Here is a 27,736-nt window from a genome sequence, read left to right as displayed (position 1 = left end):
ATCAAGAGGAAAAAGAATATACAACCAAATTGGATCGATTTCATCACCATTTTGTCATCATAAACTCATTATATATACATCCAAGTTTTAGTAATAACTAGCTGCTCACAACTTGACATCTACTTTGTTGAAATTGAAAAGAAGAGGTTAAGAATAAAAGGATCAAAGATAGAGATATCAATTCACCAACTTGCTTTGTTGGGAATATATATATATATATATGATCAGCACCCAAAAATCTGTCCATAGATACCATTTCCTTCATCTGAAGTTTCTCAGTCACAGGTTTGCTTTATTTGCTTACTCTTAATTCACACTAAAAGGCCTCCATTATTTAATTTATTCTTCAAGTGAAGCATTATCTCAATGCTCTTTGTGGTTCCTTTTTTACACAAACCTACAATCTTCTATGTGACTTTATATACATGTTATTATTTTTATTTCTATGTTTGAATACAAAAAAGAAGTGGTCCTTTTTCTAGGGGAAAAAGATGTTCAAGACATTAACAAACAACAGATCATACAGTTATATAATAGGGTAAATTACTGGGATTCAAGCTCCAATAGAGATTAAAGCTTTTGGTTATATTTTCCCATTTACAATAGAGGTTCTTAATTGTTGTTTTATTTATTTTAATTAATTGTTGTGTTCCTTTATGTCCATGAGTTGCACAACGAAAACCAAAGTAATATCAATTCTCAAGCTCCTATCAAGTCACCAAATAAATGGTGGTATGGATGATCCTCACTACATGGAGGAGATTAACCAATTAAAACCAATTAATATTCTAATTAATTTTCCATTCCATAATATTCTTTTTTTTAGGATACAAAAACATATTATTCCTTTCATGAAAAAAGTTCAAAAATTGGAGGATATGCATATAGGCAAATGATGCACAAAATATCTTATATATATCATTTCACATGTTAAATTTCATATTTATAAATATAAATAAAACAAGCTGTGAAGATTTTATCTAAAATAATACAATACATTATATTTAATTAGTTTTGGGTTCAAAAGTTAACTTCAACAATATTTAAGATCAATTAAGTCTTCAAATACAAGATCGATTTTGGATTTAAAAAAATAGTCCAACTAATATTTTAGAACAGTGTAAAAGACTAATCTTGCCCGAACTAGCTAATTTCATTCTTACCCTTAATTAGTTCCTAACTCACCGAAATGATATACTTGGTTAACATAAAAAAGACTCCAAATATCCTTTATATAGTAAATGAAATATTGTATATTTCCCCGAAAATAACATATAAAAAAGAGAAAATAAATATTTACAATATATGCTAAAGGATATATAAAGTTTATACAATTTTTTAAATACAAAAATTAAATTTCTATTATATTTTTTTGGTAAATAATGTTTTCAATAAATATCCGAACTTAATGTATTCTTTATAAACATACTCTTTTTGCTATTTGCATTGACAATCATTCCCCACCTTTCAATTTCAAATCAGGAGTATTATTTACTTTTAGAATTAGTACTATTTAGGTTTTGACACTATCATACTCATTCATATTGTTTATTAAGAAATTATAGTGACTTTTCTTCTCATGGCATTTACTTGTCTGGTTTATGCTGTGATTATACTTAGCTAGGGAAGGTAGATTGAAATTTTCTGAAATAAAGATAGGTGTTAGGTATTATTAAGTAAATAATCTTTTTTAAAAAGGTTGAATGTAATTTCTCCCACTTTCAGTATTTTCATAAGCAGGGTAGTAAATTGACTTTTAAGAAAAGGACAACCATGCAAAAACATAGTCACACAATGTTGTTCCAAAAAAGATAGAAAAGTGGAGGCCCCTCAAATGCCATGTGCAGTAATTTCAGAAACTATAAGAAAGGTGGTTTTGGTGAAGTAAATTCAGCAATCTATGAGATTGTGTTGTTTATTTTAAGTGAAGCAGTAAAGATAGAGAGAAAGTAGGAAGAAAACTAAGAGGGTATGTCCCTTTCATAAGGTATGGTGGAGGCATATAAAGGATGTCTCTATTATCAAAGGGCATGCTTGAGATAAAAAAGAACCAACGGTTGTAACTTCTAACTATCAAGTAAAAATTCTAAATTTCCAAAGCAATATAAAAAACAAAGATAAAAAAAGAGCCAAATTGAATAAGATGAAAAAGATAGAGACATAGAGGGTAGTGTGAAAATTGGTGAAAGTCGAAAGGAGGCAAGTTTTGTTGGTGACTGAATGGGTTATGGATTGTTAAGTATGCTTATAGTGTAGATAGTACAAAAACAGAAACAGAAGAGCAGTGATGAAATCAGAGATCTTTTAACACCACCATTATGACCAAACACTGCTACCCTTTACCACTGCCATCATCAAGGGACTCCCCTCCCTTCTATAGATTATAGAGCCAGAATGAATTCCTCTTCCTTGTAATAATAGAGAGAGCCTTAAATTTTATTAGCTTACTAGTGCTACCTCTCTTTTTTTCTGACTCTTGTGTCTGTTTCTCTATATGTGTGTTGAGATATGGAGATTTTGTTGGAAATCTTACTAGAGAACACCTAGTCCAGTTGGGTGGTTCTATAAGCCTTGTTTGGCTAAGCTGGTATTAACCAAGCAAGACCCCCCTACCCAATTACAGTTCCATCTAGTATGGTTAGTGCGTAAAAGAGCTCAATTAGTAAAAAGAAGCAAAAAGTGGTGTGAAGAGAGTGTGTTTGTTTGTGTGAGTGATAAAATACTCAAATAGAGAGAGAGAGAAAAAAAGATGGGTTAGGCTGAAAAGAGAGTAGGTATAACAACAACATTCTTTGTCTAGTTCAGTTTTATCATTTTATGAGTTGATGAGTTAGAGGGCTTTCTTTTTGTGTGGTGATGGAACTTAGAAAATTGAATGGCAGGAACAACTGTAGGGAGAAACAAGAACAAGTATCAGAATTGTGGCAGTGGCAGAAAGATCAGGAAGTACAAGAACAAGAAGAGAGTAAAAGTGAGAAGAAGCAAACTATGTTAGAGTTCAAAAATCAATAACAACAAGCCAGTAAGAGAAAGCATTGATTAAAAGCTGGAAGAGGAAAATCACAACAAGGGTCTAAGTCTAGATCCTCACAAGAATCATCCTCATCATCAAAACCCTCCTCAGGTTCTAAATTCAAAGCAATATCTTCAACAACAAGAACAATCCTATGTAGATTTTGACACAGACTTACTATCCCAAATTCCAAAAAAACGATTTTTTCTTCTTCCTCCCTTGTCACCATCACCTTCTATAATCAAACATGCAAGAGGGATGAGGAATACTACAAGAACAAGAGTTGGAGAAATCGTTGAAGTAGAAGGTGGTCACATTGTACGGTCCACAGGGCGAAAAGACCGACATAGCAAAGTATGCACCGCTAAGGGACCAAGAGATAGACGTGTGCGCCTCTCGGCCCACACCGCCATTCAATTCTACGACGTCCAGGACCGTCTCGGCTACGACCGCCCCAGCAAGGCGGTCGATTGGCTAATAAATAAGGCCAAGTCCGCCATCGACAAACTCGCCGAGCTCCCTGCCTGGAACCCAACCACCACAACCAATTACGAACAAATAAACGGAATCCTTCACCGCCAACCACCCGCGGCGGAGGATGGAATAATTGGTTGTGGTGGTGGAAGAATATCAGAAGAGTTTCAACAACAGCAGCAACAGCAAGAAGAGGATTTTGCTGAAGAGAATAATAACAGTAACAGATATAACAGTGTTGGTTCTGGTTTTCTTCCACTGTCTATGGATACTGATATTGTGGATACGATTAAGTCGTTTTTTCCTATGGTTGCTGCTGCGGAAACGACGGCGTCGTTTCACAATATTTCAACACCGTCAAGCGCTGCTGCGAATCACAACCACCAGGAAGATCTAAGGCTCTCGTTACAATCATTCCAAGACCCCATTCTGCTTCACCACCAACAACAACAACAGATTCAGCAAATGTTGTTCACCGGAACTAACACGCTTGGGTTTGACGGTGGTGGTTCTTCTGGGTGGTTGGAGCAGCACCATGGTGAGGAACAGGAACAAGTACATGACCATGGTCGGTTTCATAGAATGGTGGCTTGGAATTCTGCTGTTACAGATGCTGGTAACAACGGCCATGGCGGTGGATTTGTCTTTAACTCGTCGCCGCCGTCGTTTGTGGCGCCGGCGAGTATGTTTGGCCATCATGGCCAGCATTTTTCTCAGAGGGGACCCCTTCAGTCCAATAACACTCCTTCAATTCGTGCTTGGATAGACCCGAATTCCTTTGCTGCTGCGGCAACTGTCGCCGCCGCCTCCCACCCCCATTATCAGTACCTTTCGCCGGCGATGCATCAGGCTTCTGTCTATGGCGGCATCGGGTTTGCCTCGCCTTCTGGTGGCTTCTCCGGCTTCCACATACCAGCACGAATTCAGGGTGAAGAGGAACGTGATGGCATTTCAGACAAGCCGTCCTCTGCTTCCTCTGATTCTCGTCATTGATGGAAACACAAAAAACTAATCTTTCCTTCTCCTTCAGGTTCTTTCTTCAAAACCCACTTGTTCAAATTTAATTGTTTTTTATTAGTAACTTTTGGTGTTCTGATTTGCAGTTTTCATCTTTTAGGGTTTCTTCAAGATTATGATGCAATGGATTTTCAGCTACAATGGGAATTCATTCCTTCCAGATCAATGTGGATTAGGAGTTGAGTTTGGGTTTTGGATGCTTCCATTTCAATGGCCTAATATGCCTTGGGAATGAAGAAAATCTGGGGTTAATTTTCAGCCTTTCCAATCCCATGGTTTGTTCTGCTTTTTAATCTTATGTTCTAGCTATGCTTCAAGCATTGACTAGGACTAGGAGTACTATGTTATGTTAATGCTTGTTTCAGCTATGTTGGATTTGTTATCTTTTCCTATGTTATAGTTTGTAGTGGACATATCTGTGTACTTCCGTTTCTGGTTTGTACTAGCAGTGGTTTGGAAAAACATGCAACATAAAATAACAGTACTAGTTTGTTTAAGTTATTCTATGTTTTCCCAACTTAGTGCAGACCCAAATGCTGAATGAGGCTTTCTTTCCATGAGAAAACGGGGCAAAACCAAATACGCCAACATGGGAGTATGCATCTATTGGAAAAAACATCTTAATTTTTGTATGTTTTTTGGTTCTGGATGCTTGTTGCTGTCTTGTTTTAAATGGGGGAAAGAGGATAGATACCCTTTTTTACCGTTTGGAAATGCCAAATTCATCACCAAGTTCCATCAAAGAGATGAAAGAAGGTTGGTTTTCTTTGCATGAGAATTGATTGTTTTCTTTTGTTCTGTTCCTCCCTTTTATTTACTGCTTTCTAGTTCAGGCATCCAACTTTCACTACCCCTTAGCTTCCTCGTCCTGCAAAAACAATTAAAAGTAAATCCATAGTTCCATTACATCTATCTTTTTCATGCTTGGATTTTGGGATAATTTGACTGAGAAGTCAATATCCACGCACAGTAGAAGCTATTGACAAAAGCTAAAGATGGCCTGAGTATTATTCCCAACATGGTAGAAAGGCAATTTCCTACATTCAGTGTGTTTTGCTGCTTTTCCTTTATCATGTCATATTTTTAGTTATTCTTTAGCCGGTTTAGTGTGCAATGATAGTGACTAAGGTTGATTAGCAACAAAAAAATAATCTTGATAAAGGTAGGAGAAAAAAAACACCAACTCCTCTTTAAATGCATAGTTTAATTCAGAAGTAAGCTTCAGCTTCTTGTGGAATGGTTTCTACCATTAAACTTTCAACTACATTTTTACCTTTTGCTATAGGAATATGAAGTGTAATTTTGTTTGTTTTCAACCTTACAGCAGTAACATGAGGTAATGTGTAAAGGGGGGGAGAGGTCTCTAGGTAGCAGTTAAGAACAAGTGGGGTAAGTAGAATACATCTGCAAGGGAAGCATCATCTACAAGGAAGCTCAATTATGAAAGAGTTCAGTCTCATAAAGTGTGGTACTTATACATCTGTCTCTGGGCCCTAACTCTGTAATATCTCTCAGCCTCATAAAAATCTTTTGTAATGTCCAGCTGGGAATGCTCTTCTTCAAGGGGATAGTGAAAGTAAATAAAAAACTAGAAAACTCGTTGGCCCTCTATTGATATCATGACAGTTATATTTTGGCTGTAGGTGATGCTAGTTGGTTGCTAAATTAGATTACACCTAAAACGGTTAATAAGGACATCATACAAACATAATTCAGGGTTACTAAGTTTAGTGTGACAAATAATTAATGAATATGGTACTCTACTACAGAGAGTAGGACTGTTCTATTAAATTATATACCTGAAATCTTCCAATGATAGTCATAGATAGTTTAATGCTATAGCAGCTGAATTATGTATTCCAAAACAGAAACCACAAATTTCAACATTGCAACTTGCAAGTGGGTGTTTACTTTGATTTTTCAAGTTACCTTGAAATGCAGACTGTTGTTAAGTTTAAACCATGCAATATGTTGGGAAGATACAGATTACAAAGTCCCCTAATCTAATGTATGCATTAAATGACAGATTCTCATCAAACCAAATATTCAAAATGAAGAAAATAAATAAAAGTAGCCTTGCAACAAACACTTTAGGTAAATGATTTGTCAACCATGGTCCATTAAATTCTTGGCGTCTGCATTATCCATGGATGACAAATTTGACAGCATAAGTTATTTGGCAGAATTGGTCTTTGAAAGCTATAGAGTGTTGTTTTCTTTCCCTTTTCCAATCTCCTTCCCGTTTGATAAGTCAGTCTTAGCCAAGGGAGCTTCATTGTGGTGTTTCATGTCTATTTTGGTCCTTTGCTGGTGGTGGTCATCAAGTTTCTTTGTCATTGGGGGCCGAACACGAACCCGAACTTCCCAAGGTCGGGCCGCAATCCATCTCTCCTTCCAGCTCCATCCCCAGCTCTCTTTGCCAAGGCTGTAAGAGGCCTGGCCAAAATATTGGGTATAGTTTGGCCTCCACTGCAATATGATGATATGTGAATTTGCATGAGTGGTCTGATTTAGTTTATTTTCAAAGAGAAATTAATTGGTCAAAATAGAAGTTCCACACTCTTGGTTAAAAGAGTTATCACATGGAGATAACTTAATATTAAGGGGAGAGAAAGACCAAGAAAGATTTAGCTGAAACCATGAGCAAGAACTTAAACTAAAATTAGCTTTATTTTTAATGGATATATTAGTAGATTTTGATCCATATATCTAACCCTGCGTGGTGGCGAAAACCTTTGGATGTTAGCAATTCTCTTGTTTGCTGTTGTTGCAATGATCCATATCATAGAGCACTATGACATTATTTGATCCATATAGTTGACCGTATTTAGTGAGATTAGGCTAGATTGTTGATGTTTTTTTTCTGTGGTTGCAAAGAAAAAGAGAATGGAATAGTTTTGCACCTGATGAGAGAAGGCATATGCCATGGCTCGCTCTCGTTTGACTGCTGCTTCTTCTTTATGATGTATCCTCGAAAGTATCTCTTCCATTGTTTCAGAACCACCACACCATTCCACCTGACATACATTAACCGGAAAAAATGTTTTCATGATATTGAGAAAGGCTTTACAAAACCGTTCCGGTAATGGTTTGTTTACAAAAGTTGAAATCAAGCCATCAAATAAAGATGATAGTAAAAATATTATAAACCTCAAGCTCATGAATCTTGGCCTCAAGTTTTAGCTGGTTTTCCAATTTCTTTTGCTTCATCCTGGCTTCTGCAATCATACTGAGTCTACGAGCTCTAATTTGATTTTGTATTCTGCTCCATGAATGTATATAGTTCAGTGCAGTTGCTGTTTGATCTCCATCTGTATGATCTTGAAAAAAAGCCTCAAACTTCACTGCTCCCCTTACACGATGCGACGTTTTTCTTGCCTGCATAGAGTTAGGGTGGGGTGGAGGAGTCTGTTATAAGTTGTTTATTGCTCACTAGAAGAAGTAAATCCTTTAAGCTGGATTTGTGGTAGTTTGCTAGATTATGGTGTTGAGTGATAAATCATTTTGGTTCGGTAGATCATGAATAAATGAGGAAAAAGACACAAGATCTTGCAAATGCAGTCACAATCAAGTCAGATTAAAAATGTAAATGCCTACTTTTACTTGCCATTAATTTCTTTCCATAACAAATTACTACTAGAGTATGAGTTTATTCCCTGTTAAATGAAGCATTACATCCATAAACTTAGTTGAAAATTTAAACCAACAAGCAGAATAAATGGTGTCTAACACCATATAGATAGTGTACCATAAATGAACGGTATGCATTTTGTATCCGAGTAGCAGCGATATCTTCAATCAACCTAGTTGTAACTGTCTGCTGTTCTATAATCAGGTCTTCATTGGGAATGCTGCTTGGCTCGTCACGAGTCTCATGCTTCTCCGCAGAGGACTCATCCGATTTTTCAGCCGAAGATGATTGTTCCTATTCAAAAAGTAGCAGAGAAAATTCAGCAGGAGTGGACAAATATGCCATGTAATAAGAGTATCCTAGACAAGAAACAGAGAGAACAATATAACCTTTGCTTGTTTTGGTTTATCTTTCTTCTGTTTCTTCAGTTTGAGTATCCTCTTAAACCATTTCCTTGGACTCATTTCTGTTTTTCAACAAGATAACTACTAGAATTGTCAATAACTAACCAGCACAGTAAAATCAAATCAATTTATTTTGTATCTCATGCATAAACCCGCAGGGTTCTAATCCCAAATACAACACTGACATATGATATATTTGTCAAATAGTTTATACTGTCCTATAACATATGTAAATTGAGTTAAATACTAAACTCTAAGAACAAGAAAATACAAGGAAATTGAGCAGCTAAGTTTCCTTGAATAATACAACACTTTCTCATAGTGTTAAAGAAATACATAATATACTTCCTATCAAATTAATGGACTATGAACAAAGGCACCAACGAGATTAGTTAGTAAAACTCCTTTGGAGGTGAATCTATGGTAAAAACAACAACATTGACCAACTAAGTTTTATGTTAGCAAACTATAGCCACATAGAGAGTTTGAAATTCACTAGTAAACATTGTGGATCATAGCAAGGATTATTAGTTCCACACCCAAATTATAGTAGAAAAATGGTAATGGTAAGGCAAATATACCAAATTGGAAAAAAGGCACTTAGTGGAAGTTGCTTAGAGAGGATGAAAAGTGGAGAGTAATATAAGACATGGTACATAGTAAGACAGCCCAGAGAGACAAAGATAGAACTCATTGCAAAGTGACCAAACAACCTAACTGAAGCAGATGTTTGATCTCTTGGAAGATCAGGAGTCTACATTAAAGGTAATAGAAGGTAGTGATGTATATCATGTTATGTTTCTGAAAATGAAATTATAATTACAAATTACTATATCTAAGAAACAAGATTGGATAAGATACTGGTGATTATTAAAGTACATACTCTAATGTTTTGTTAAATTTAAGTCTCTAAAAGTAATTACAATAAAAACTGAACATTTTTAAGGACTGTATTTTCTTCTCTAGCTTGAAATTATTTTTCTCCTTGGATTAGAAGTTATATATTAAAGAGTTTATTTCAAATCTAATAAGAAAAATATATGCTATGAGAAGAGATGAAGAGGGGTGAGAAGAAATCTTGTAGGTTATGAATTTGAGAAGTATAAGCATGCACATAATCTTGTCCTAATGTGTATGGCTTGATTTTGAAGATATACATTCATTTATATTTTTTGGAAAGTTTTTTGTGCATGGTTTTAACACAGGGTCCTTTCAATAGGAAATTTTTTAGAGATTGATTTTGATTCTTTGATTAATTTCAAATTTTTAAATTCAACAATCGATTTTGTTATCAAAATATTCTCATTAATTAGCATATCGTATAAAGAGAAAATGAGGAAATCATAAATCATAATAAGGTGGTAGTATTAATTAGTTGAAATTTTGGGTTTCTCATTAGTTGGATTTGGGTCAGAGGTTGGGCAGTATTATATACTGTCTCTTTCTTGACGGCACAAAATCTCTTCTGCAATTATTAACATTATTATATATATGCTGCAAGTAAAGAGATTGCATCAAAGTCTTGATGATAAGATAGTTGATTTTATTTCTGTATTCAATTATTGGTCTTCCTCTTCAAATAGTATTGATGTGCAGTTTATGATGCCTAAGTGTGAGTATATAAGTAATAGATGTGTATAGAGATAAGAGCAACGCAAGATTTTGAAGTTTTTATTCGTCAATATTAGGTATGTACATATATTGAATAGAGAAAAAAATACTTATACTCACTGTATAAAAGTTTTATACACTTCCAATCTATCTTCCACTATTAATTATTATTGACTATTAAAAATGGTAATGCAAATAAATAATAATATTATATAAAACTTTATATTAATAGCGCAGAAATTGTATTGAATATTAGGATTGTTTTGACCTCTCAACTTGTATCTAGTACATCTTTCGCATTCTTCCATGCATCATGCATGGATGTGAAAATGGTGGTAGTAGTGTTATTCATGTGTGATAATTGGCAATCTGCCACTATCATATCTTACTTCATTAGTTTTACTCCATTGATTGAAAATGTATTGGGTCAGTAAAGTAGGATTGATCACCCATCATATTTTGCTTTCTTATCAAACTCTTACTTACAGAATATTATTAGTAAGTTAACTGTGCTTCATATATGGTAATATTTTTTTTGTCCAATAGTTAAGAATACACATATTACATGTGTACTCGTATGGTTAATAACATTTTGTATAGTTAAAAAATATACATGTTATTTATGTATTTGTGTGGTTACGCATGTTACCTGTTTATTATATGGTTGAGAATGCACATGTATTCACAACGCGCATTTTACTCATACATTCGCATGAGACAAAGTGATTTTGACACATGTTTAGAAGTATGTAAGTGTCAATTTTATTAAAACATATGAGTGACCTTGATAATGACATGGACATCGGCAAATGTCATATAAAGTAACATTAAATGGAAAAATATCATGATGGTATACCTATGTAGAAAAATAAATGGAAAAATGTTATTACATATGCAACAATTAATCAAATGATTAACCAACCATGGAAATTGAAAAGTCTAGAGTAAGAATTTAAACAATAAACTCTTTAAATTAGAACAATAATAATTTAAATCAATAATTATTTTAATTTAAAAATGATAATTAAAACTATAAATTGTTTAATTTCTTATCATCAGGAACCAGAATATTGATAAAAGAAAAAAAGTTTATAAATGAAATAATGAATTAAGATATGCAAATTATGTTTGTTTTTTACTTAAAAATTAGAGACTATTAACACTTAAATAATATGGTGTATAAAAATAATAGGCTAATATACAATATATTTTTTCTTATTTCTCATTAATAAGAATATGAGTAGTATTCATCAAATATCTCATAATTATTTTAATTAAAAATTTAAAAAGTTTAAGTGTTGTAGTAATTATTTTTTTATCATTGTCAACAACATAACAATTACATACTTCATATAGTTTTTATTATTAATTATGAAAATATTCATTATGCAAAAGTGATTATTTAGTATGAGTATGTACATAGTAGTATCATGAAACCTTTTAGGAGAGAAACAAATCAAGGAGCAATTGACATGTGATGATGATAAAGAAGGAATTTAAAACAAGATATTTTTATGAGAAACATATAAAGTGTGAGTCAATGTATTATAAGTGCATAGAGCCGTTTGGGATGATGAAAATTACACTAACATGTGTCCAATCATGATGTCATTTAGAGTTTTATTTGTTACCTCTTATATCTTATCTATTATTGATGTCTTTTAAGACTTTATACCTTAAGACTCTATCCAATTTGTTTTCATTATTTTAATAACTCATATACTTCCATTTCTATTCTATTAATATTTGGTATTTGATTAGTATTAGTTGGTGATTTCAGCTTATTTGAAAATTTTAGTTTATATGTTATAAATGAATGTTTTTAGTAATTTATTAAATTCGGATTTATTCAGTATGGTATTATTCTCCATAATACATATTAAGAAATATTGTTCCTGAATATTTGTTATGTATTATTCTCTCATTATGTTATTTTAAGCAATTTCTTTTTTATTGAAAGTGATTGAACACTATTATATTATAGAAATATATCAAGTGCATAACTTTAATTCTAACCTATTTCTTTTTAATTTTTCTCCATAATTTTTTAATATAGAAATAAATGATTATATAATATATATATGTATATGTATATATATATATATATATATGTATATTATCAAATTATGATATATGTGTAGTATGATTTAACATAACTTTTTGAATTTGAAACCGTTAATTTAAATTTAATGGTCGTAAATAAAAGTTCTCATTTATCACATTAGCACAATATTCTCAGAGTAATTCTCTTATATATATTATAATATAAATTAGGCTTTATATTCCGAGAAGAATGTAAATCTAAATGTGGTGCACCACAAGAGTTTTATTTAATAAGAGCTACTCATGAAATAGTTCTCATATAAAGATTATGAGAACAATAAATATGGACCTTATAACCGATCATGGATGGTTAGGATTAAACGTTAATTAGTGGTCATATGATAGTCATATGCATGAATCTTTTAATCTTAACCGTTCAATCAAGATCTAATAATATATATTAAATATTCCTATTTCTTATAGTAGATCATTGTTCTCACCTATAAATTACTCAAACTCAATACATTAGTTAAGACTAGAAGACATATTACAATTAAGACTATAGTTTTTATGAAGAGTAAGGATGAGAATGCATTTAGGTTTTAAGGTGTAAGTAAATGTCAGGGTTAAAGGAGTAGGTGGGGTTGGTGCTCTTTTAAGATTTTATTTATTTATTTTCACTAATATTAATTATATAAATTTAATTGTTTGTAAATTGAGAGATTATTTCTAAGATTTGAACTCAAGACCTCCTAATTACTAAATAATAATTTTATCGTTATGTCAAACTCACTCATTTTATAAGAAGTTTAATATTGATAAATATATATACTCTTATGAAAAACATGTACATGGATTTCAACATTAACATTTATTATTGCTGTCATCAGCCACTCAGGTTTAAAAAATATATCAACAATCTCTAAATTATATACATGATTGACAAAAAGTAGTGAATACAAATGCATTTTACTTGAGTGATACAATTATTTCATCTTATATTAATTATATTTCTATTGCTAGTACACAAATATAATTTTCAACAAATAATTAAAGCAAAATTAGTTAATAAGATATAAAAGATTAATTTCTTATGAACAATATGATAATTTAAATTGAAGAGAAAATAAGTGAAAATTTTACTCATAATTCAACTATTAGTAAATTTAACTAAGATAAAAAATACATTTTTATTGTTATTTTGTGTCAATATTTTATTGAATAAATTATATAGACACCACTGAGTTTTAGTGAAATTATACAAATCATCCACCATTTTTTAAAATTACACATATTATCTCTAATTATATATATACATTCATTGACTACCCTTATAAGAAATATAAGAGTAATTTATTAAACAAAAAATTTTGATGCGTGTAATTAAGTCATATAAAATATGATATATTGTGAAAACAAATTCAAATAGTATAAGAATCAATATTTGTTCATTATTTTTGTTTCGTTACAAACTATATCAATAATTTTAAGAAAATATTTAAATCACTTTTATACTATATTGTAGCTAACCAAATTAATGAATAGATATTGACTCTTCTACTATTTGAACTTGTTTTCACAATATAACAAATTTTGTTTAACTTAATTACACTCATCACTATTTTTTGTATAAGAAAATACGCTTATCTCTCTTACATGAGTAGTTAGTAGTTAATGTAATGTATGTATAATTAGGGATGATTTGTGTAGATTTTAAAAATAGAGATTGATTTGTATAATTTCATTTCACTAAAGTTCAAATATAATTTATTCTAATTTATTTGAAAACATTGAAATAGTTATGTATCTTATTGTTGTTCAATAAATTTTAATTATAAATTACATTAAATATGACTCCACTTTCTAAGACTTTGGTGAGATTGGTGACCAGGATAGAGAGGCAGCCCCTTAAACAATAAACACATAACATTAATGCCCATGGTATATCATTAATGCCCATTCCTAAATCCACTGGTGCATTTAAAATTTTAAATTCATATTTCCTGGTTTGCTGCAAAAATCTCAAAGTTTAAGAATAAATAAATTAAAATTTAATAGTTTGTTTTTTTTCGCTCTAATCCTCTTTAGTATTTAAAAATTGACTACTAGAATGTGAGATCCAGATTAATTTCATTATTTATAAAAAAAATTGTTTAACAATAATTTAATTTTTTTATCGTTAAATAAATTTAAGATCACATATCAAAATCTTATCCAATATTAGATCCTCCAAGAAATTATAGTTTCCTTATACCTTCCTTTCTTCCTTTTTCTTCCAATAACTTAAGGAAATAGGGTGGTGGAATAGAATCGATGTCTCTATATCAATCTAATGATATTTTGATAAATATATAAATGTGTTAGTATGATAATTAATAAGAAATTAACAAGGTGTGTTATTTATTATTAGGTAAAATCTTATTGGATTGACAGAGAGATGTATAAAACTTTAAGTATATAGTATTTGGGTTAGCGATGTTGAGTGTTCTTCCTTTTATTAAAGAGTATAATATCTCTAGATTTATAGTATAAAGATTTGTATACAATCATTGAATCATCTATTATTTATTTATATTACTTTTATTTAAGAGTTAATCATAATTAAAAACGAATGATGAATAATATTATAACAATGTAAAAACTACTACACTGGTATATTTTTTCTCTTTTATTAAATCCTTACTTTTTTTGTATTACATGTCACTCGAACAACCTAGTACTAGAGCCTCCATGATAAGATGTCAACTCGAATGAAACCATATACCCGTTCATTCATATGTGGGACCCAACTTCTGCAAAAGCCAACCAAGGGTGTGTGGTCCACCCTTGATATATTGACAATAATATAAATGAAATGAAACGAATACACTCTACTAAAAGTGGCTCTTACCTTGTTTTCTAACTCAAATAATATTTAGAGAGAGAGAGGGTCATTCATAAGAGTGGGATCTAGGAAGAGGCTCTTCTAGAGTTATAATATATTAATCTTATATTCTTACTATATTTCATAATTTGCATTAGATTTTCATGGCTTGATTTATAAATTATAATAGATGTTGCATATTTTCTTGTTCCATCAATTCTGATATTTTATTTTATCTGATATATATGTAACTCTCAGTCAAGCAATTGGATTTTGAGAACAAAATGAAATCTTTCAAATGCTTTCTCTATCTACACACTGTTTTTTTCTTCTCTATCTCTCAGTCTCCCTTTTGATTTAAGTATCTGGGTTTGCTTCAAAATTTGATCTTTAATTCCAATTTATTCTGATCATTGTTTTGCTTAGAGTTCCCGTAAGACCTTTTCCTTTAGACTTTAGTGAGTGAAGAATTAGATAATAACAATGTCTGAAGAAGATAGACCCCAAAAATATAGCATTAGTAATGGTGGCAGAATTACTTATAGCAGATCTTCCAAAAGGCAAAAGCAGAATAAGGTGCCACAAAGAGGACTTGGTGTGGCAAAGCTTGAAAAAATGAGACTTGAAGAAGAGCAAAGAATGAAGGCTTCATCATCAAGCAATTCTTCCTTTAATCTCCCTCTCTCACTTCCAAATTTTCACCCATCTTCTCAAATTCCGTTGCCTTCAGCCACTACTGTTCCATTGTCTTCTAGCACTGTTTCAGTGCCAGTGAACAGAAATGGTGGCTTTGCTGGACTTTTGGGTTATAAGAGTGTGCCTAAGGACTTCGGCATGGACCCTGGATTGGGATTTCTATCAAGTTTGCTTTACAAGTCCAACCCCAATTGGACCCTCCCCAATGTGATCCAGAGAAAAAGGCAACCTCAACAACCTTCTTCTTCTTCTTCTTCATCTATGGTAAGTAAATATATTTTTAAGTGTCATATAATGTCTCTTTTGAATTTCCATGGTTGGGTTTTTAAATTGGAATATTTTACTTTAGTTCATTCTGTTCAGATTGAATAAGAAAATGTTAATTTGGTTTTTCTGAAACAATGCAGGCGAATTTGTCCTCGGGGACTTCATCAACACTTTTGCCTCAGGTCTCAATGGAGCCCCCTTTGATCCAAAACAATAGCCACAGATATGTGCCTATTAGGCCAATGGAGAAGGTATTTGTAATTTTTATATCCTATGGTTAATTTTTGCTTGTTGATCCATTCGGTGGTTTCAAGGTAGTGTTTGTATGAAAATTGGTATATATCTTTTTAATGCATGTATTAAATTCATATTATGACCTTATCCCATAGGGATGAAAATATCTAAAGTGAGTGATTAATTGAATATGTATCTATACTTAGATTATAAAATCTTTAATCAGATGATACACTTTTACTTGCTTACCTTAAAGACAAATTCGCTTTAGAGAGTATGGTATGTTTTTTATTAGTCATATATCCTAATTTTGGTTAATAAAGTAAGACTTTGATCATAGCACTACCACTGTAAGATTTCTTTATGATGTCAATGCATCATTTATCATTCATTTTTAATCACCGTTGACTCTTAAATAAAATAAAAGTAATATAAATGAATGATGTTTCATAAAATTTATTTAGCATAGCTGTCTGCATAGAATCTTAATTGTTTTATATAAATGTTGCAGATGATTGGCATTAAAAGACAAAACCCCTTTTCCATGGATGTCCTACCTGCACCCTCTTTCAGTTTCAACTTCCCCACTTTTGCTGCTCCTATGAATACAAATGAAGAAATCTCAAGTGGAAGTGGAAGTGGAGTTAACTTGGATCATGCTGGCAAAACAACTTTCAGGTTGGTTCAACTTTATCTTTAGAGAGTTACATTCTATAATGTTTAGTTGCAAATTTGGTTTGCTCACACCATACAAGTTTACACTATCAGCAGTGAAGCTCCTTCATATTCAGCATCCAACTCTGAGATGATCTATAAAGGGAATGAGAATTTCAATAGAGATTTTGATTTTCTCAAACTGTCTCATCCTCATTCAACTTCAAGTCTACATTTGAAGACTACTTCAACTCTCACTCCTTATCAGGTTTGGGTGCAAAAAACTCATAAGCCATTTTCTCCATTTTATTTATTTCATTATGCATGCATTCATAACTTCCATTTTATTAAATTTGCTATAGGGAGTTCAGGAAAACCAAATTCCTTCCCCATCAGAGTATATCTTCATCCCTCCTGCAGCAAATGTGGCACAAACTGAACAAACAAGAGATGAATTACAAAACAGTAATGCAGTTGGAGGTGTTGATCTCAATCTGAAGCTCTGATTATTGGAGAAATGTTGATTTCTTTGTTTAATTTATGAATGTTTTCATGATACTTATTTTGGTTGTGTTGCCCTTAGACCTTTGGTTATTTTCTGTATGTGGTTGGTGCCGTGTGGGATAGGTCAAGAACTACAATGGTAACAAACTAAATAATTTGGGTTTGTGTAGGAATCTTGTACTTTGTCTGCTCTTTGTTTCTAATGAAAAAACATTTGTTTTCCCAAACAATTTCCTAAATCTTTTCATACATCAGTAGAAATGAAATAAAAATAAATAATGAATGTTTAATTTTTTTAAATATATTTTCATTGGTATAATATATGATTTGAGATATGGTTTAGGATAACATATGTTGATTTCTAATAAATAAGGATCCTTTCTATTAATCATTAATGAGAGACAAATAATTGTTTTTCCTCATATTTTCAATGACAAAAATGTGATTTCATGATAAACAAAAACATAAAAATGTTATCACATGTTGTTTTTTGTATGTTATTATGTGGTACTTGTCTCTATATTAATAGAGAGTATCCTAACTGGTGCCAAAGTTTTCCTTCGATATGGTTCACATGAGTGGCCAATAGAAGGGCCCTAGTGTGGATTTATTTGTGTGTTTCCAGGAGAGAAGAAATTGAGAGTACGAAATTAATAGTTTGCATATCTTTCATGTCTCACCTCGTTCACATATGAAATGCATGACATAATTATGGTATACATGTGTTATAATTAAGGTATTAGCTAGCAAATCGAAGTTAAATGTGTTTGAGGCTTTGAGCCACTTTATTCTAAGAGCTTTATCAATAGGAGACAATCAATGTTAAAATTGAAGCGTCCAACCATCTAACAACATAAGGCTCAATTATGACTATCATCTAATTAGGGTAAGTTTCTTTAAACTATTTTCACACTCAAAATACTTTTTTAATAAGAAGAAAAATATTCTTGACATGTTTATAGAAGCTATATGTTCTAGATTCCCCACACACAAAAAAGCTTTTGATTTTTACATAAAAATCCTTCACTTAAAGTACCTTATAATTGTAGTCAAACATAAAATTGTTTTTTATTTGCATAAAATTTATATAACAGAAATTATTTTGTTATATTAAATGACTTTTTATGAACCAATAAACTCTGTTTTTTAAACTAACAACTGTGACTTGCTAATCATTGTCCTCAAGATAATGTTTAAGCAATCCCAAATGTAAGGTCAATTTAAAAGATTTAAGATATTGACTTTTTATAATAAAATATACAATTCCATAGATATAAAAGGAAGATATGTAACTAAGAAATTGTAATTTAACCTGATTAGAAGGAGTGTGACTCCTCTCAAGTAATGGAGAGGTAAGTGACTTTTTACTTTATATAAGGGTAGAAGTGTAATATAATTACACATAGAAAGAATATAAATGTCAATATATGTTACTTTTTGTTCACTTTTACACATCACTTGCCTCTCCATTAATGGAGAGGAGTCTCACTCATTAAGAGGACGGTCCTCATATCCTATAGGTCGGGCACAGGAAAATTATGAGAGTCTTATTTATTATAAGAAAATATATGAAAATTTAAATGAAAAGAGAATTCAAAACAAATCATGACAAAAATGAATATTCATTATTCATATATTTTTTCTTACTCATTGGTGACTTTGATTCCAATATACTTTTTATTTTTTGGTTACGAACTTAAATTATCTTATATTTGGTCTACCCAAGGCAGCCACCGCATTTAATTTTATGTCAATTATGATCATATAATACAATAATCAATAAAATAAAGAAGAAACCCATACATAATGTAATAAGTAATAAATGCAAGAGTGAACAAGTTAAACTTTTTTATATAAGAATATAAATTGTAAAAGTGAATTATTTGTGTAAATAAAAACATTAGACCCCTACTAATTATGGATCATGTGGAGAGAGAGCACTTGCTGGACATGTACAAGGGTCAGCCCTTAGTTTAAATGTGAGAGAAAGTTTATCTAGATGTTGATTCTAGTTGTTCCCAGGTTAGGCTAGAGGTCTTAATATAAATTGGGCAAACAAAATCTGATGCTAAACAACAAAAGCTATTTTCTAACAGGAAGCAAAATTTAAACAGCTACCAATTGCTCTTAACTTGAACATTTAAAGTTTGATGTGATCTTAGGAATTAACACTTGGACCAGAGTTCTCTCTTCATAGACAAAGGGGAATAGTATCATCAACTTGGGTTATAAATCTAAGAGATAGCATGGGTTAATACATAATTATATATGTTCATAGCCTCTCTAGAAGAAGCTGTACAACACACAACAACAAATACACCTATCAAATAGCCAGCCAAATTCAGAATGAGCCATGACTCCAATGGTTAATTCTGCATCATGGTCCTCTCTTTAGACGCTTGGGCTCTACCTGCAAATTCGACATTTAAATATCGGTAAATACCATAAGCCGTAAATCAAATGTGAAACATATCATTAGCAAAGAATCAGCACTCCTGTGACCGAGCATCCAAAAGCTACACCACTGTCATATCAAATTCGGCATTGGCATATGCAAAAGATGCACCAACTTACAGAAGTTGGAGGAAGAGCAAACCTAATGGCTTTTACGCAGATATGTATTTTAAATAAGTAGAATCATATTGCTTATGCATACACACACAGATGGGGTGTAGGAGAGCAAACATTTATATGTGCAACTTTTATGTATAACCTCAAAACACACAACATATAATTTTTTAATAAAAAAACCTAGTTCGATGCAATTAGAATCTAAGTATGAACTAAATATAGAAATATGTAACCTATTTAAAAAACAGCTTAATGCAACTCATTACTAATACAATGGCACTGGGAGATATAAATTTAATAACAAGTAACAATTGAAGGCAATAACATATTAACTAATTAGTGATATTCATGAGTCATGGCTTCAAAGATCTTATCCAAACTTTCTTCCAAAAGCTAGTTGAACCCTAAGTGGTCGATCCTAGTGGTACCCCGTCCCAGTTTGGCAGCACGACACAGAGGTGAGATTTGCTATTCCATCCCAGATCTGAATCCAGGCTATCCTACCCAGCTCCAAATCTCGGGATCCCGTCCCAGTTTCCCAATGGGATCTCACGGAAAAGAGATAGGGGGGGGGGTTTAAAACCCCATTTTACTCTCATTTTCAAAACATTGTGTCCCTTTTTGGGACAGTTTGGTCATTTCAACACCTTAAATGTATTCGAACAAAAGGACATGGGTGAGCAGCTCTCACCCTCAACTGAACATAAGTTGTGTTACTATAGACTCGAGTTCTGGTGAAAGGAAAGCATGGCCATCAGAATAACAAAAGGATGCACCCGAGATCTGTAGACTATTTTTAGCTACCCCATGGCCTGAACTGATTACATTTTTGCAACTCATTTGAATTAAATGCCTGTAAGTATTTCGGATCAAAGTAAACCAAAGCAGAAAAATACGACTCAAACTCAACTAAGCAAAGCTGGGCATTGGCACTACTGGAGAAGCACATGTGTTGAGACATGATCTGACTAGCATGCACATGCACATGCCTGGTACTTTGTTCATATATTATGATGACCTTGCAACTATATAGTTCTGAGATAACTAAAAACTTGAGCTTTATACATGCTGAACAAGAAGCAACCCTCCATCCTAACCAAAGATAAAACTAGCTGCAATGTATAGTAAATTTCTAAAGCAGCTGTGTTAAGGGTACACATTTTAACAAAAAATCCCATAAATTCCAATTGCTACACAAAATGTTAAACCACTCATCCCTTCCTCAGAAATGTGCACCAATTAATAGGAAAAATAAGTTAATAGGAACAAAGTAAAGGCATAATTATTTGGTACTGGATACAGCACCTTGCCATCAGCTCCTGGTGATGCAGAGAATGTAACTTGGGGTTTTTTCAAATCATCAGAAGAAGAACATTCGGAACATACAAAATGTTCTAGTTTCTTTGCTTCTTCAATGGTCATGCCCATGCACACAGGATGATACCTACAAGAAATCTACAAAGATTGAAATATATTTTCATAAAACATAGATATACCTCAAAAGATAGAAAAAAACCATAATAGTATGTTTTTTTCGGACTCTCCTTAAATTTAACACTGTTTTCTAATGAATGGAAGTGTGATGCCAAATTATGTCAGTTTATATGCACTAAAATTTCACCCTGGATCTTATATTAATATTAACAAAAATATCAAAGCATGGTATCTGCATCATTCAACAGATCGAACAAGTCTCTGCATCATTCACTTTACATTGGCCAAAACATCAGCAGTTACAACCTGAGATGAAAATTTATCTGTTAAGAGTTCAGTATGAGTAGCTCCATTGTAAATGGACAAGCATTTGTATTTTCTCTTTCCTTCTCTTCTGTGCTTCTCTACATTTACTATATATGATGAATGCTTTCTCAAGACCAACATGCAAAAAATGTGCATAGGTCAAGACAGAGTTGCCATGACACAAACTTAAAGAGTGTATTAAGATTGTTGGACCATGGGAAACACTATCCTAGGGCTTTTAAAGGCATCATGTTATCTTCATCATTTCACTTCTTATTTCAGGAAAACATCGACCTTTTAACTTCTTAACACCGTTCAGTTTCATTGTGCAGGTGCTGGAATTATACAATAACCTCAACAGTTCAACCAGGTAAATAACATATGTAATGGTCAAATTAGATATATAAACAACTAAAGAATTCATCTATAGATGAAATAAAAGCAAACAAAGTAAATCAGAATACACTAGTTTTTACCAATCCTTGCACCCCTCACATTGCACCATGAGATCATCTGGGTTATAAGGCATCTCACATTTGCAATACCTTAAAAACAAACCAAATATAAAACATCATTAGTTCTAGAACTCAAAAAACCATTCCCATCATCAAAGATAAGCCCTCAATTCAGTCCTAGGAGAATTACAGTGTCACCCCATAAGTTCTTGAAAGAATTAAAACGGCCCAAAATTAGAAGTTTTTTGCCAATAACAATGTCCTTAGAGGGAGTAGTATGATGACATTTTAAACCTTTTAAGAACCAAATTGAGGGTATACTCCATATCCGCAGTAAAGAACAAAAGATAAAACTCACACAGCAACACGATCAGGAATGAAAGCACCTGTTGCAGCCTTATACTCAAATCTACAATAGTAATCCTCAGCAGCTACATTCTCAAGCTTGGTGTAGTTCTTAAAAGAGTGAACAATACACTTTCCTTCAATAGTGTGAGCACTCTGAACATCATAATGGTCAGACAAAAAAAGCTCTTTTGCTCCATGGAACTGTCTCCTACCTCCTATTGACTCTTCAGGTCTATAATACCACCTCACGCGCACATTAACATTGCTCCTATTATCTTCATCGATCTTCTCCACACACGCCACGTACGGTGGCTTTGTCGTGTCCAAAGGCCGCAACAAAACACAATCTCCAGCTGCCAGAAAAAAAGTACTAAATAAATAAATAAAAATACAACTCCTTAGTACTAATCTTAAAAAACCAACATCATGGGACTTCACAAAAACAAGAAAAGAAACGATTTTTAACGCGAAAGATGCAAATGGGTATGTGAAAATAAGAAGGGTTTTTTTTGCTATTAAGAGATTTTTCATTTCACCTCTTACGATCTTGTTGGTGCCTTTGATGGTGTAGGAATCCACGTCTTTTCTACCTGGCCTTGTTTTCGCCATGTTTTATGAGAATGTGATTTTTGCTTGTTAAGCTTTAGAAGAACAGAGGAACCCTAAGCCTAAGGGAGTGTGACTCTTACGTTTCTTCACCTGCTGAGTTTTTTATCACAGTGATTTTTTCAATGCAATGCTTTCTTGTTCATTCATTATTTGACCATTCTGTAATTTTAACCTAGTCCTGAGAATTTGTGCCAAGCATTTTGCTAAGATAGTTGTTGATGTGAATTCTTATTGGTTTAGGCTTCACCATTTTTATGTTTATTTCAACTTTTTCATGCGTTGATCTAGAGCCTTGTTTTGTCTTGTAGCAGCATCTGTCTTCCTATTTAAGAAGAGCTAGTAGAAAAGGTTAACTTCTTTTATTCCCAAAAGAATAGTAATACTATTGCTAATAATAATGATTTTCCGTTAATTAATAGTGGTAAAGATTAGAAGAGAGAAAAAAACTTACCATCACAGTAACTATTACCTTAACAAATATTTTATATCTTAAAACAATCATAGTAACTATTAGGCTTATTCAATCAATACTTCCATGTATATTACCATTCACCAATATATAATCCCTAAACTACCAAACAAATAGAATACTTCCATGTCATTAGAAATTGCTACAAAGAGTTTCTTTGGTCTATTTCAAATGTTATTTTAATAAACTGGGGTTATTTGATTGATTGTATAACTAATAGTTGGCACATGCTTGTCCAAAATTTTCCTGGCTCATTAATCTCTCTCCAAAGTGTTGTCTTTGTTTTTTAGTTTGGTATAGCCATAACTGCAGTAGGGGTTGTTATTTTGGGTAAATATGATAGTCAAGAAGCCAAAATGGAGCTTTTAGGATATGACTTGTTGAATTGCGTAAGGGTTTGAAATTTGTGTCATATGTATGTTTGATTGAAATTGTTTTTGCTTATTTTTTAATTATAATTTTTTTATAAAGTATGCTTGTTAGATTAATAAGATTAGCTTATGAAAAAGTTTATAAACAAAAAAAAAAGTTGTTCAAATCTGATAGATTGATTTATTTTTCCAGTTTATAATCTCATATAGTCTGAAAAAATGATCGATACCAAATATACGATCACTGAACTATGACTAAAAAGGTATTAAGCTGGCGAGGATTATTCTCTACTTCTCCTTTTCTCCTTGACAAGGAATAACAAAACAATGCATAAAGACAGCACTTCAACTAGGAATGGCAAAGGGGCGGGGCGGGGTCGGGTTTATGCATACCTAAATCCGAACCCGAAATTTAAAACCTGAGCCCGAACCCGAATAATGTGGGTTTACAATTACCACTACCATCCCCGAATCCGTTGGGTTTCGGGTAACTCGAAACCCAAAAGAAAACCCGAAATAATATACAATAGTGCTAAAACATTTTATACTGGATGCCTTTAAACTTCCAATAAAGCTAAAAAATGAGCCTAAAATAGGGAATACAAGTCTTATAACTTTAAGTCATTAATAAGTCTAAAAATTGAGCCTAAAATAGGCAATACATTACCAATGGAGAAGAGGAAAATGAATGAAGAAGATAAAGATGATTGTTCCTTTGCCTTTGGAGAAGATGAAGACGAAAACCAATGGAGAAGATGAAGAGAAACACGACTACACGAGTGGAGAAGATGAAGATAAAAATGAGTGGAGAAGATGAAAATAAAATGGAGATGTGGGGCTGTCTGTGCGTGGGACAAGCATTGCTTGTGTTGTTGTGCAGTTGTGCGTGTGGGAGAAGCAGTGAAGCACTGCTTGTGCAGTTGTGGAGTTGATTTGTTTCTAACTTCCTGTAGCATATTCTTGTGTGAGACTTGAGTTCAAATTTCCTAGCAATATTCAAAATAAAAAATGATAAGATAAAATATGTTACATAATATAAGATATTAAATATGAATTAACAATTTATTAGCTTAAAACTTTACCAGCATTCTCAGCAGACCATAGCCAACTCCTAGCACACATCAAAACTTCTAATGTAGTCCAATTAAGTCGACTACGATGAGAGCTTAATATTCGACCACTTGTGCTGAAGGCAGATTCAGAAGTTACAGTAGAAATAGGAATAGCTAACAAATCTTTTGCAATTGCTTGAAGTGTTGGATACATGATTCCATTTGTCTTCCACCAATTTAAAATATCAAAATCTCGTGTCATTTTTATAAAATCCTCTTCCAAGTAATGATCCAACTCAGTTTTAACACTTGAGCTTCTGGTTTCTCTCCTCCTCTCAATAAATACATCATATTCATCCAAAGGTTCATCATTAGTACTAGCTCTATTTAACAATAGAGAGCTTTCACTAGATATTTTACTTTGTTGATAATCAGACACCAAATCATAACACAACTCTCGAACCAATGGAGAAGATGAAGAGAAACACGACTACACGAGTGGAGAAGATGAAGATAAAAATGAGTGGAGAAGATGAAAATAAAATGGAGATGTGGGGCTGTCTGTGCGTGGGACAAGCATTGCTTGTGTTGTTGTGCAGTTGTGCGTGTGGGAGAAGCAGTGAAGCACTGCTCGTGCAGTTGTGGAGTTGATTTGTTTCTAACTTTGCGGGAAAATAGGCACAACACCAAACTAGGGTTAAGTTAAAACATATAATTAAAATATTAATTTATTAATTGTAACGGGTTTGGGGCGGGTTCGGGGTAGGGTATCACACATACCGAACCTGAACCCGAACCCGAAAATTAACATCGGGTAAAACCCGAACCCAATAACAACGGGTATAACCCGTTAAATTCGGATCAGGTTCGGACGGGTACCCACGGGTTTGGTTTCCATTGTCATCCCTAACTTCAACCCAGTATTTGGAATAAAAAGTATACCAAGCATTTTTATATAAAACTCAGTTTAGTACAAGTTTTCTTGCTATGCAAATGCATTGTATAGGAAGTAGGAAGTGGTGGCCCATGTATATCTATAATTATATAAGAAAATAATGTTCATTCATGTCAAGTGTCAAACTTTCAGCAAAAAAATTTCCTCCTAAAATACTTCACTTCCTAATATACACACTATCACACATGACCAAAGTCAACCCATACCCATTTGACCTTTCGTATCCTCTGCTTAATTAATGAATAATAATAACATCATTATTAATAAATTTGTGGTGAAGATCATTAATAATTAGTAGCTTTACTTTAATGATTTTTTTATTACAAAAGTTTGTTTAAATAGGTTGATGCCTTTATTTTTTTAATTGTTCTTTGGTTGCTTCATGATGTGAATTGTGTATATGTTTGTCTATATATTTTCATTTAAGGGTAAGTGTTTTGTTTTTGTTTATTATATATTATCTTTTATATTACGTTGATTATCTTTATTACAGAAGTTTGTTTAAATATGTTGAAAATCTCAATGAAAAGATTAATCATCAAAGGATAATTGGAAGTGAGAGGTGAGGATCACAAGTCTTTGGCGTGTTGAAAGATATGGAACTCATTCACTGCAAATGATTTTTATTTATCGAAGAGTGTTTTAACATTTAATCGAATTTTTTAATTCTTTATTTATTCACTTTTTTATGACAACATGATGTAACATGGGTAAAATTCAAGTTGTTGTAAATAATTTTCATATATCATCATAGGAGTCTTAACTAAAAAGAAGATGGCAGATTTGAATGTGTATCTAACTATGTAATAATATTATGTACGATCTTCAATTTTTATGCTTACCTTTTTAATGGAGCTATAATTTATTTGTTTTTGTTTTTAATTTTACAATAATCCTGGTCGAGTTTGTTCGACTAAGAAGCACTTTGAAAAATGAACGATTGTTTATGTTTTATGTATATATTTTGGATGGTTATGCAATGTCAAGCATGATCACATTTTTGCTACCATGGTCCCTTTACACATGTTTCAAACATGTATTTATTTTGTTGATTTTTAGTTTTTTGGAGTTATAAGCAGAGTACATTGACAGCATACATCGTTGTTTAACTAGTGATAATTAATGTCAAAACTTTTTGTTATTAATTTTTTTTTATTTTGTAGTTGTTTATTTATGAATTTCAGTTTAATATTTTTGAAACATATGTTTCGACCATGCATGAAACCAACAATGGTTTAGGAAACATCTGTTTTTATATATCCAGTCGAATGCACGAGAAATATATATGTTCTAAATCATACGACAAAAATATATTGCCACGTGCGGGTAACTTGCTAGTTTTGAGAATGATTCATCTCTAATATTGGACATAATTTAGGTCTTAAAATAATAATAAAAATTATATCTTAAATTTATTTTGGTATTGGCATGTCCGAATTTGTATAGAGTACCTCGCTCTCCAATATTGACTCTCCAAGCATAGAAGAGAGTCGGCTAATATATTTTATGATTGTTGCATATTAAAGGGCTATCTGTTGTAATAAATTATAATAATTTATTTGACATGTTGAATAACATGGGATTGCGATTTTTCTATCTACTCCCTGCAGGTGGGCCACAAAAAAGTTATGAGAAAATAGGTTTTGTATGGGTCACCCATCATTTATAATTAATGTGATAATAATTATTGCATATTAAGTAAAAAATAAATAATAAATGTTGTCTTCTAAAAAATATTACACTATAACTCCATAG

General features: G+C 32.2%; 4 protein-coding genes across 8 annotated transcripts; 2 read left to right on the top strand and 2 right to left on the bottom strand.

Moving 5' to 3' along the window:
* LOC109351931 (transcription factor TCP4-like) lies at positions 251 to 5,001 on the top strand. 3 transcript variants are annotated; one of them, XM_019593639.1, is made up of 3 exons: positions 251 to 285; positions 2,883 to 4,517; positions 4,605 to 5,001. In XM_019593639.1, exon 2 carries the CDS (start codon positions 3,272 to 3,274, stop codon positions 4,478 to 4,480), a length of 1,209 nt encoding a protein of 402 aa, XP_019449184.1. In that variant the 5' UTR covers positions 251 to 285; positions 2,883 to 3,271; the 3' UTR covers positions 4,481 to 4,517; positions 4,605 to 5,001. The 3 variants fall into 3 exon arrangements, with proteins under 3 accessions (XP_019449184.1, XP_019449185.1, XP_019449183.1); XM_019593640.1 differs by lacking the exon at positions 251 to 285 and having other exon boundaries at positions 2,038 to 3,799; positions 3,851 to 4,517; XM_019593638.1 differs by lacking the exon at positions 251 to 285 and adding an exon at positions 2,043 to 2,450 and having other exon boundaries at positions 2,515 to 4,517.
* Positions 5,130 to 9,334, bottom strand: LOC109351933 (protein IQ-DOMAIN 1-like). Of its 2 annotated transcripts, none has more exons than XM_019593642.1 (6): positions 9,121 to 9,334; positions 8,525 to 8,601; positions 8,253 to 8,429; positions 7,655 to 7,882; positions 7,408 to 7,521; positions 5,130 to 6,973 (listed from the first exon to the last, which is right to left on the bottom strand). In XM_019593642.1, the coding sequence occupies exons 2-6, from the start codon at positions 8,597 to 8,599 to the stop codon at positions 6,704 to 6,706; spliced, it is 864 nt and encodes a 287-aa protein (XP_019449187.1). In that variant the 5' UTR covers positions 8,600 to 8,601; positions 9,121 to 9,334; the 3' UTR covers positions 5,130 to 6,703. The 2 variants fall into 2 exon arrangements, with proteins under 2 accessions (XP_019449187.1, XP_019449186.1); XM_019593641.1 differs by having other exon boundaries at positions 8,525 to 8,639; positions 9,140 to 9,334.
* Positions 15,261 to 17,615, top strand: LOC109352856. Its single transcript, XM_019595036.1, has 5 exons — positions 15,261 to 16,010; positions 16,160 to 16,270; positions 16,765 to 16,931; positions 17,025 to 17,175; positions 17,270 to 17,615. The coding sequence occupies exons 1-5, from the start codon at positions 15,540 to 15,542 to the stop codon at positions 17,411 to 17,413; spliced, it is 1,044 nt and encodes a 347-aa protein (XP_019450581.1). The 5' UTR covers positions 15,261 to 15,539; the 3' UTR covers positions 17,414 to 17,615.
* LOC109352217 (chromatin remodeling protein EBS-like) lies at positions 19,519 to 23,314 on the bottom strand. Of its 2 annotated transcripts, none has more exons than XM_019594095.1 (6): positions 23,062 to 23,314; positions 22,536 to 22,878; positions 22,199 to 22,267; positions 21,348 to 21,426; positions 21,288 to 21,314; positions 19,519 to 19,821 (listed from the first exon to the last, which is right to left on the bottom strand). In XM_019594095.1, exons 1-6 carry the CDS (start codon positions 23,132 to 23,134, stop codon positions 19,789 to 19,791), a joined length of 624 nt encoding a protein of 207 aa, XP_019449640.1. In that variant the 5' UTR covers positions 23,135 to 23,314; the 3' UTR covers positions 19,519 to 19,788. The 2 variants fall into 2 exon arrangements, with proteins under 2 accessions (XP_019449640.1, XP_019449639.1); XM_019594094.1 differs by having other exon boundaries at positions 21,288 to 21,426; positions 23,062 to 23,140; positions 23,214 to 23,300.

This window comes from Lupinus angustifolius, chromosome LG07 (assembly GCF_001865875.1).
Source record: "Lupinus angustifolius cultivar Tanjil chromosome LG07, LupAngTanjil_v1.0, whole genome shotgun sequence".
Lineage (NCBI taxonomy): Eukaryota > Viridiplantae > Streptophyta > Magnoliopsida > Fabales > Fabaceae > Lupinus > Lupinus angustifolius.
This window is presented reverse-complemented; position numbering and strand designations above follow the sequence as displayed.

Excerpts from the sequence above, each read along its gene's own strand:
- LOC109351933 (XM_019593642.1), bottom strand. The coding sequence starts at position 8,599 with ATGAGTCCAAGGAAATGGTTTAAGAGGATACTCAAACTGAAGAAACAG. Across the intron at positions 7,883-8,252 it reads ATGCATACCGTTCATTTATG|GCAAGAAAAACGTCGCATCG; the intron begins GTACACTATCTA and ends AACTCTATGCAG. Across the intron at positions 7,522-7,654 it reads CCAAGATTCATGAGCTTGAG|GTGGAATGGTGTGGTGGTTC; the intron begins GTTTATAATATT and ends AATGTATGTCAG.
- LOC109351931 (XM_019593639.1), top strand. The coding sequence starts at position 3,272 with ATGAGGAATACTACAAGAACAAGAGTTGGAGAAATCGTTGAAGTAGAA.
- LOC109352217 (XM_019594094.1), bottom strand. The coding sequence starts at position 23,134 with ATGGCGAAAACAAGGCCAGGTAGAAAAGACGTGGATTCCTACACCATC. Across the intron at positions 22,268-22,535 it reads ATTCCTGATCGTGTTGCTGT|GTATTGCAAATGTGAGATGC; the intron begins GTGAGTTTTATC and ends TTTGTTTTTAAG. Across the intron at positions 21,427-22,198 it reads TGTGAGGGGTGCAAGGATTG|GTATCATCCTGTGTGCATGG; the intron begins GTAAAAACTAGT and ends GATTTCTTGTAG.
- LOC109352856 (XM_019595036.1), top strand. The coding sequence starts at position 15,540 with ATGTCTGAAGAAGATAGACCCCAAAAATATAGCATTAGTAATGGTGGC. Across the intron at positions 16,932-17,024 it reads GCTGGCAAAACAACTTTCAG|TGAAGCTCCTTCATATTCAG; the intron begins GTTGGTTCAACT and ends CACTATCAGCAG. Across the intron at positions 17,176-17,269 it reads CAACTCTCACTCCTTATCAG|GGAGTTCAGGAAAACCAAAT; the intron begins GTTTGGGTGCAA and ends AATTTGCTATAG.